This window comes from Rhea pennata, chromosome 1 (genome assembly GCF_028389875.1).
Source record: "Rhea pennata isolate bPtePen1 chromosome 1, bPtePen1.pri, whole genome shotgun sequence".
NCBI lineage: Eukaryota > Metazoa > Chordata > Aves > Rheiformes > Rheidae > Rhea > Rhea pennata.
In genome coordinates this window covers 188,599,590-188,609,956 of record NC_084663.1, presented here as the reverse complement: position 1 = coordinate 188,609,956, position 10,367 = coordinate 188,599,590, and the positions used below count along the sequence as shown (strand labels likewise).

At 39.8% G+C, this 10,367-nt stretch overlaps 1 protein-coding gene across 1 annotated transcript; it reads left to right on the top strand.

The window, feature by feature from the left end:
• Positions 1 to 529: 529 nt before the first annotated feature.
• On the top strand, positions 530 to 9,935 carry NHLRC3 (NHL repeat containing 3). Its single transcript, XM_062567076.1, has 7 exons — positions 530 to 605; positions 1,671 to 1,823; positions 2,697 to 2,844; positions 3,347 to 3,547; positions 4,719 to 4,810; positions 6,454 to 6,566; positions 7,083 to 9,935. The coding sequence occupies exons 1-7, from the start codon at positions 558 to 560 to the stop codon at positions 7,309 to 7,311; spliced, it is 984 nt and encodes a 327-aa protein (XP_062423060.1). The 5' UTR covers positions 530 to 557; the 3' UTR covers positions 7,312 to 9,935.
• Positions 9,936 to 10,367: the final 432 nt, after the last annotated feature.

Here is a 10,367-nt window from a genome sequence, read left to right as displayed (position 1 = left end):
CCCGAGCGGCCGCTAGCGAGCGCGGAGCGGGCCGAGAGCGCCGGGCCGGGCCTGCCGCGACCGCCGGGCCTGCCTGGGCCGGGGGTGGCAGGCGGAGAGAGCCGCGCCACAGGCCAAGCGCCCCGCACGCCAGGCCTGCCGCGCCGCCCTGCGCGCTGCGATGACATCACAGCGCGAGCGCCCTCCCAAGGGCCCGTCGCTGCCGGCTGCCTGCCGCGATGCCCGCGCAGAAATGACGGAAACTCCAGCCGGGGCCGCCCTACCCCCGGTTCCCCAGAGCCGAGCCCCAGCACTGGGGGGCCGGCGCGGCCCCTTTAACGTGCCTCTGCGCGGGCCGCCGCTCGGTGTGGGGCAGGCGCCGTCCGGGCAGCCCGGTCGCGGAGGGAGGGCGGGTCAGGCCCCACCCGCCCCGGGGCATGAAGGGGGGGGGGGAGCGGCCACGTGACTGCCATGGCAACGCGGCCCGCGGCGGCGGGCGGGGCGGGGCGCGGGCCGCGGCGCCTCCCCCCGGCGAGGCCTCCATGACGTGGAGGAGGCAGCCGGGGCCGCGGCGGGCCATGGCCGGCGTCCTGCTCGCGCTGCTCGCGCTGTTCTGCGGCTCGCAGGTGCGTGGGGAGCGCCCGCGGCTCGGCGGCCGCCCGCCCGCCCGCTGCCGGCTGCTGCGCGGCGGGGTCATTTGCTCTTAGCGTCCGACTCCCCTTTCCCCCGCTTTTTCCCCTGGTTCTCACCGTTCTGCCTCTCCTCTGCCTTGCCGCTTTAGGTCGTCTTGGACGGGGCCGCACGTAGGACTCTGGGTGGAAGCTATGAATAATGTTGTGATACGTGTAATAATATTCTTATGCTTCTCTGCTGGGGCGCTCTCTTAATCCCCGCACTTTTTACTGCTGGGTTTCCACCCTGCTCTGCTTCTCCAGCTTTTTCTTCATGATATTCGTGTCTTAAGCTCTTCTTAATTGTGTCTCGTTAACTTACTCCTGCTTCTGACAGCATTGCTGACCAAAATGTTACCAAGGAGGATGAGGGTCGTCGCTCGTTACTTCCTACTTCTAGCCTGATCCTTCCATTTCAGTACTTGGATCTCCATCTAGTTCCTGTTGCAAAGTAGCTGCACTTAGTTTGCATGCTTCAGCTGTAAAAATAAAAGAAAAAGGTAGTTTTTTTTTCAGTTATACTTAACAATGTACACGTTAGCTTCAGTTTTGCAATCCTGAATTTCCTCATTTCTAAGATGTATTTCTTTTTCTTGATCTTATTTTCTTTTTGTTCTGCTTTGTTGCCTTTGAAGTTATTATTCATTCTGTCGCATTTGGAACCTGTTCTATTATTTTCCTCTATGGAATGATTTACAGGTAATAATAGCAACTTTGATGTAAGAAATTCCAGGATGGGTTTTTTTCTGCTGTGAAATTCCAGAAGTTCCAAAATTCATTAGCTAATTTCCAACACTTGTAAAATTTTCCCTTTCGCAGGCTAAAGCCATAGCTATGAAGCTATATCTGTTTATCTTTCTCCTTAAGTTAAACTGGACAAATCAGTTTATCACACTTAGCCCAAAGTTTCTTGTTATTGCTGATTCTTCTATTCTTCATATTCATTAAAACTGGATCTAAACCAGAATCCCTTCATCATGGAATTTAACTAGTAATGGATCTTTATTTTTATGTTTTCAGCTTTTAAAAGCATTTGATTATTTCTCTCCTTGGAATGGACAGCAACAGTTGTACAAGCTGGATGTAGGCTGGCCTAAAATTCCAGAATACTTCACTGGTCAGACATTTTGTGTTGCTGTTGACTCTCTTCATGGTTTGGTCTATGTTGCACAAGTGAGTGAGAATATTAGACTTTTCTCCTTGTTAACATAGTGCATTTTTGCCTTTAGAGTGACTGTTTTAGATCATGATATATATAAATAATTGTATCAAAATTAGAAAAAAAAAACAAGTGTAGATCTGACTGCAATATTAATTTTTTAAAACAGTTCTGTAACTGTACCTGTTTACTTTTAAAAGCATTACATTTTTGAGGTGTGGATGCATGATGTAACCTAATTGAGTTTCAGTAGCTGTCTATCAGCTGAAAAGCCAGGGCTCAGTGTCTTTTCTAACCATAGGGTAAAATTGAGAGAATGCGTTCTGAGGCAACTGTCTAGTCCCCTTGCCCTCTTCCAGCCCTTTCCCACGAAATCAAAAGCATGCAGCTCTTGCAGGCAGATACAGTAATTGGAGTTTCATGTGTTGATATCTTTAGAACATGGATAGGATGTTCTTTCTATGGAAAATGGTGTGTTTTAATTACAAGGCATAGCCTGAATACTTAGAATATCATGCAGGTAACAAATACAGTTACAGTTTTTTGTGCCTTTGTTATACTTGGGGTTTTTTCCAGCAAGAAAACAAAAACAGAATTCAAAATGAAGAACCAAGGTAGCTGCAGGAGCTTGGCTGCTCTGCAAGTTGGGCTCCTTATGATTCAAGTTGAAAATCTAGAATGAGTGAAAGATTTTACATGCTAAACTTAGACCCTCCTCTCTCTTTCTGGTTAGAGTTGGAAAAAATGAGATCTAGCAGTATTTGACAATCTTATGACTCTTCTAAAATTGATAAAATGTTACAAAAACCTTTCAAAGAAGAATTTTCATAGTATAATTACTCGATTAATTTTTTTTTAATAGACATTTTTTCCCCTTGCCTTTTCAGAGAGGAGAAAACATACCAAAGGTACTTGTGTTCTCAGAGGAAGGCTATTTTCTTTACTCTTGGAATGATACAGTTGAAATGCCTCATGGTATCTTTGTATTAAACACCGCAACAGATAGTTCAGTGTGGATTACAGATGTTGGAACAGGTATGCATGGTAAATACGTGAGAAGTATTAAACATGGAAGATAATGCTAATACTGCAGATACTGCTTTAAAAAGCTCGGTTGTTTAAATAAGGCTCTTGAACAGTTTTTAGCCAGAGTTGTGCTCTTCTTGCCCTGAAGAAACTGCTGAGGTACTGTGCGGAATAATTTGAAGGCTCATGAGTTATGTTGTGTGTCTGTTTATAGCCTCTCAGCTTAGCAAACGTAACGTTAGTTGTTTGTCTGGGAGAAGGATCAGGAAAAAGGTGTCTTTTGACTAGACTTGTCTGCTTCTCTGGGTTTAGTGACCCTAATACAATGGATGAATACTGTTATACCCTATGGATTTACTACCCCACAATCATATTCTCACTATAGAATTTTATCTTACTTTAAACTCAGATTATTAAATCAGTATGAGGAATTTTTATGTTTTGTCTTTGTAATCTGATGTAACATTTATCGTTCAGTTTTGTAAAGACTTTGTTATTATTATTATTTCAGGGAAATACGGGCACACTGTGAAACAGTATAGCCCTTCAGGTAAACTTATGCAAATCTTGGGCACACCAGGTAATGCTGGTTCAAGTTTGAATCCCCTACAGTTTGATCAGCCAGCGGAAATCTTTGTAGAGGAAACTGGAGAAATCTATGTTGTAGATGGAGATGGAGGAATGAATAACAGATTGCTCAAACTGTCCAAAGGTATGGAAAAAACAAACCTGTGCAGCAGTTGACAACTGAATTTTGGCAACTGAAACTTGAATTTTAAATAACACAGCTTTAGAAAATTAATAATTGGGGCTGGATGCAGTTCTTGTTTAAAATTAGTTTAAAGACATTGTTAGATTAGAACCTAGTTTATTGCTGGTCACTTTAGGAGAAATCTCCCTGTGGCAAGAGTCTGAGAGGATTGGTTTGTTCGGTCTACAGAGAGTTAAGAGGAAATGTTATTGATATCTACAAGTCACTAAGGGGAGGCTACAGAGAAGAGAGAGCTACACTTTTCTTGGAGGTACACAGTGAAGCATGAGAGGCAGTAAACAAAAGTTGCAAGAGAGGATGGGCTCCATTTGGTTGTTAGAGGAAAAAAATTCTCCATGAGGGTGATTAAACACTGGAACAGCTTGACAGAGAGACTATGGAATCTCCAACTTTGGAGAAGCTGAAAACTTGATAGGATGTGAGCAACCTAATCTAACTTCAAAGTTGGATTTATTATCAAGGTTAGTCCTGCTGTGAGTAGGGGGTTGGACCAAATAGTGTTCAGAGATTCTTTTATGCTGACATTATTCTGCTATTCTAATTCATTTGCTCGTATTCTCCACTGATGGACAGTGAGTAGATGGTCAGTGTTGGTTAGGACAGTGAGTGAGAAGTCTGCAGTTAGGGACTAGAACAGGAGTAGCTGTTTCTCCTTTGCAGTACCCACTTCATTAAACAGTCAGTTAGCTCATATGCAGTTTGCAAAACAGTAAATTTTTAAAACTCAAATAGACCCAAACTGTCAAGTAACAAATGGAAAAGATAAATACAGTAAATGGATATCATAATGTCCCAACTGTCTCTCAGGTTTTTACACATTACCAGACATAACACAGCCTTGGGCCATGCCTCCTGAGCCCTGGTGGGTGCACTTATATAACTATAATCCTATGACTACTGCTAATAATGCAACATTCACTGTAGTAATTCCTGTGCTCTCTTGGACTTGTGAATCAGAAGTATTGGTCTAAAAACTTCAGTTTAGAAACTCTATCTTTTAAAAATAACTCAAAATAACCTTACAAGAAATGACTTAAAATCAAAGTTAAACTTATTTGTTGTTTCTTTACCATGACTTTTGCTTTTATTTTTCATGGTGTTCACTATTTAGATTATAAAGAGATATGGCTGCGTGGACCAAATGGGACTGGCATTGGTCAGTTCAAGATTCCTCACAGTGTTACAATGGATTCGTTTGGACGGGTAAAGAATAAAAAGAGATTTTTTTTTCATTTTTCAGCAGAGTTGTTTACACGTATTTGAATAATACAAAGTGTATTTTTTGCCATCAAACTTTTGTGATCTGAGTTATTTTATGTGGCTTACAATTTTCAGTGTGATAGCAGTCATGAGCTAAAGTTTCATATTGAAGATCCTACTGAGTTAACTAGCTTCCAGATTAAGAAGTTGATTCTGATCAGTTACATTGTCAGTGTCCATGCAGCAACAGATTACTCTTTTTGCAGTTTCAAAGAGATTGCTCTTGTTAAAGTACAGGAGAATTATTTTCTATAATAGATGTCCACCAAAGTACTTTGGCACCCACACCTTTTTCCTGTGATAGTTTATGAAGTCTTGCCCATGGGAGACTTTGGTATCTCTTCAGAGTTTCTTCAGGAGGCTTTAATTTCATATCTAGAAAATTTCAAATAAGCTTAAGCTGAAGGTAACGCCCTGATTAGGCTGTGGATAACTGTCCTTTTATACATGCAGCTCAACATTCAAAATATTACTGCTGACAGGTGTTAATTGTAGTCTGGCTTTCACCCCTGCTTCTTTTGTAGAAGGAATAGTGTGATTGCTTCTTAATCCGCTTTAGATCTGATTTACAATAAATTGCTTAGCTAGAACATCTTACATTAGCGGTTTGAGCTAATTCTGTTGATGTAGCCTGAGCTAGAGTAGGAACATACACATAAATCACTTTTATGATAAAACTCAGGCAGGAAGAAGTGCAGGGAAATGGCAACTTTTGCTAGAAGGGTAACAGTGAGTACATATATTCACATACAGCAGTTGACATGGCCTAAGATCTTACTACCTAGGTGGCATTGATCATTAGCCTAGGTTAGAAACCATTGTCAATTCCTAGGAAATCTGAGAGAATGCTTTAGTAGTGTTTCAGTGAAAAATAGTAAGATAGACCTGTTTATTGCTCTCTTTCAGGTGATATCCTAAGAAAATTACTAAGTTTGCTTATCTGACTGTGGGGTTGTCAACAGCCAAAGTTTCAATGATAGTAGTAAGTGAGATGATTTCACTGTAACCATCCATGGTATAGCTTACAGCGTTTGTGAACCTAGTTAGCATAGAGTAAGACAGAAAAAGATAAGCCCCACAAAGTTGATTAGACAAAACACGCTGAAAATGCCCTTGGTTCTTAAGTTGCTCAATATTTGTAGTAAGATTAGGCATATCAGAGTTATTTGCGGATACAGATCTCACAGGCTGAGGTCCTGAAATTAGATTACTGTTTTCTGTTGAAAAACAGAATTGTCAGTGGGTGACAAAACACTATCTTTACAATTAAATAGATCTGTGTATGTCCTTACTTTTTCTTTCTTTATTTATTTAAAAAGAAAAGGTCCTGTGGAATATATATCCATATTATAGCCAGAAATAAAGACAAGACGCTGACTTCTCTGTTAAAGTGGTATAAAATGTGTATCTTAAAATTAAGGTTTTGTTTTACATCTGGAAGTCATACTTATTTAGCCATTTTTGAATGTGGAGGTATATTCTTCCCTGGTATACTACTTTTTTCTTCAGGATACTTTGTTCACGTAAGAAACTAATGTGTTTGATTTGTGCTATTTATGAACAGCCATGATCTTTGTGCTTAATAGGTATGGGTTGCAGACCGAGACAACAAAAGAATCCAAGTTTTTGATAAAGTCACAGGGGAGTGGCTGGGGTCTTGGAGCAGCTGTTTTGTGGAAGGTGGTCCATATTCTGTCAGGTATTACTGAACAGCTCTTCTAGAAACATACAACTATATAAATAAAATGTACACTTCTATTGGTGAAGTGTAAGGTTGGTATCTAGTGCCTGATCACAAGGAGTTAACCAGTTTAAGTAATAGGGAGCTGGGCCCTGATCCCGTGAAAAGATCTGCATAGATGAATCCTGATATGGTATGGGAACACTGACATCATAACAAGCTCCATGGATTTGAATGCAGGATTGGGAACTTCATTTAAAATTTGTTGTGTTTTGTTGACCCAGTGTTGTAACCTTTGCAGGAAGAAAGATTGTCTTGAACAGATTTTCTGCAATGTAATCTGGCTGAAGGAGCAGCAACAACAAGAGCAAGGCTTATAAGTTAATTCTTTACTTTTCACTACATTTAGTCTGTTGCAGGCCTCAGAACCCTATATCTTAAACAAAAATCCTCTTTCTTAAAAGTAGGTGACTATATTAACATGAGATGTCATATGAAGTTCATTATTCAAAAGTATTTTTCTGTCTCTCATAGATTTACTGCCAATGGCAAGTACTTGATTGTAGCTCAACTAAGTATCAACCGGTTGTCCATCTTGGCAGCACCACCTGTTGGCTCTATTGGGAACTGTGTTGTAGTCAACACAATCCAGCTGGCAGATGAAACCAAACCGCACCTTGTGGATGTAGACATGAAGAGCGGAGCAATTTATGTGGCGGAGATTGGAGCCCAGCAAGTGCAAAAATATGTGCCCTTAAACTGATGGCTTTCCACAACTACTACAGCACAAGCTGTGTGACATGTAAGACTTATGATCACATTTTCTCAAGTTTTCTGTAGCTTGTGTTTCCTTAAGATAAGCACAGAACATTGTGGTTTGGGAACTCTATGGCTCACAACTGCCCTGTTCTGCAGTCCTGGAGAAGTACTCGGTGTTGGGCTGTCACTCAGTTTACTGATGTTATGATTGGTTTTCTTTTTGATACTTGGATTTGGGAAATGAATTTGATAAGTATCTTAATTTTATGTTATAAATTTTTATAAACACAGCTGCTGTTCTTCAGTGTCTAGAATTTCATCTTGAAATTCCTGTACCCATCCTGCATGCGTTGCAGAACAAGCTGAGAGAAGTGATCTAAATAGTTGATTTTCTAGGAGCCAAACACCTCATTTTAATGTTTCTTCATATTTTTTGGATTTTTGTGCTAACATGGTTCAACGCTGAATACAATGTGATGTTATGGTGTTGAATAAGATGCTGCTGAATATTGATCTCGGTGTTGACACTGGTGTTTGGTTTCGGTGATTAACGACATCAGCACTGAAGTCAAAGTTTTTAGCCCTTGCTAAAGCAGTCAAGTTTGTAACAGGTTTAAGTCAAATTGGTATCAGGCACTTCAAACTAAATTAAAAGTGTATGCACAGCAGCCAAGTGCTGATTCTTAACTATATTAATTCTTGACCTGACTTGATTTATATCAGAATGAGTTTTCTGTTCCCCAGGATTTCATAATGCAACATTCTGAAGTTCAAGTCATTTAAATTCCTCAAGATAAACAAATCATAATTTGCTAGGAAACTCCTATTCAGCATCAGGAACCTAGAAACTTGTAATGTTTCTGTAATCTTAGTGACTTGATGCTCAATCGGTTAACAGGAACGTATCTGTCACTTTGGTTTGAGGAAGTTTAGCTGCTTTACTTTCTATCCTTAAATTTCCCCTGCCCTCTCAAAAACAAATTCATTATTGTCTTGCATAAGTTTCTTCTTTTGAAGGAACTTACCTCAGTATCTTGCAGAAATCTCCAAGCTCTGTTCTGAAAAGATACTGTCCAGCTCATTTTCAGATTTTGTGCATTTGCAGTGGTTTCTTTACATACAATTCAGAACCCAGATTGCACAATCACTTTGCTTTCCTTAGTATGAATACTGGTTCAGAGGTCTCCTTCCATGCCCAGTCCAGGGTGATTCCAGTTTTTTAACATGTTGCTAGATGTTTTTAAGTTTGTTCATTCCACAGCATAGTGGGAAATGGACATAGAAAAGGGGGGTGGGCATGGTAGGCTAGACTGAGACAAAAATGACGTTTATGGTGGATAACTGAGTTCATCTCTAAAGCTGTGGACCCGCATTCCTTGTCCATCTACTTGCAACGAAACCTTTTTGAAACATTTTGGGTGATTTTTATGTTTCCACACAGTTACTCTGCTTCAGGGACTATTTCAAATGCTAGTTGCAGGTTAGGAGGCATTTTTTTTCCCACTTCCTTAGATAGGGGTGTGGGAAATAGAATTTGATGGGAAATACCACTTCATAGAATGTCATCAAAAGCATCTTAATTTGGTGAGTTTCAACATGTGATCTACAAATTTTTTGATCAGAGACAGGAAAGCTAACCAGGAAAACCAGGTTCGTATATGTTATGGGAAGTAACTCAGCTGTGGAGCTTGATATCTCGATTTTGGTGCTATTTCAGATTGAATCAGTAGTTACAAATGCTTTGCTTTTGGTTATATCCACAGTAACAGAAGTAGATCTAACCTGGCTGCCCCCATACCAACCTGAGAACAGGGAGTTCAGGGTTATACACTACCAGATATGATCCATCATTCATGTGGTGCTTGATGGGAGCTTGTAAGTCATATTTATTAGTTGAAGAGGTGGCAGTACTTCCTCTAGACCTAGGTGGGTAGGTCCAAATAGTTTTGCAATATGTTGTGTGGATTTCCCAACTAAGTCTTTACTAGCTCAGGGATCTCTGCTATGTGTGCCGTGTAGCTATTTCCTACCTACATGAGGGGAATTAATATTATGGTAATATTTTTAAAAATAATATATTTGAGCATATCTTGGTGGTATAAGGGATCCACACTCTCCCACTCTTCCTGAACACCTCTCCTCTTTATTTATTTGCTCTTTGTCGCATCCATTTAAAACAGAGCTAGATACACTCTCTGGAAAATGCTTCTCTGTCCAGTAAAGGAATAGTGTAGTTTTTGGATGTTGACAAGTAACTTATCTATATGAGTCTGATGCATGGATCTGTTCTCAACTTGCTTTTTCTACTTCTGCAGCCCATAAAGGTGGGGAGTATTCACCCGATTGCGTGACTTCACTGAAGTAGGCTATGGTGCCAAAATATCTGTATTACATCTAGCTAGGCATTGGGTATCTCTGATAAGAAAGAGTGTTCATTAGTGACTAGTATGAGATGGTCAGACTCCTTTTCACCTCTATGTATATGAGCACAGTGAGAAATTGATCAATTTGTGCATTTATTTGCTAATTTTATGAGAATTTTTTTATGTATCATCTTGAAACTGATCTCTGGAAAATTACATTTTAGGATAATTTGGTAAAATAAATCTAGAATTTCTCATTGTGAAAGTTTTGTGCTCTTTATTTCTGTTCTAATGTCAAAACATCTCATTGTAATGGATTGCTTTTCTAAATATGGAGTCTGCTGCACATGAGTGTTGGTATCAGAAATGATTAAATGCCTTATTAAAATGGAATCTAAAATTCTATGTTATCTTTATACATTACTATTTCTGTGGCCTATCTCTTTCACATCATTCCAATTTATGTATCAAAAATGCACATAAGTCTCTCTTTCAGATGTTTTCCTCTGAGTAATTAGTAAAATAGGATGATGACTTACATAAGTGCCAGGTATAAAAACTATTTAAATGGTGTACTCTTTTTACACTAATAAGGAAATTAAAGGCAAAGCAACAAAAACTTTTTAATATAGAATCAGGGTTTATTTCCGGAAGAGGAATTTATTTAGTTTTAATAAGATCAAGAAGGAACTTGTTT

Bases quoted from the DNA above. Each gene is read 5' to 3' on its own strand.
- NHLRC3 (XM_062567076.1), top strand. From the start codon at position 558: ATGGCCGGCGTCCTGCTCGCGCTGCTCGCGCTGTTCTGCGGCTCGCAG. The intron at 606-1,670 runs GTGCGTGGGGAG...TTATGTTTTCAG, and splicing joins CGCTGTTCTGCGGCTCGCAG to CTTTTAAAAGCATTTGATTA. The intron at 1,824-2,696 runs GTGAGTGAGAAT...TTGCCTTTTCAG, and splicing joins GTTTGGTCTATGTTGCACAA to AGAGGAGAAAACATACCAAA.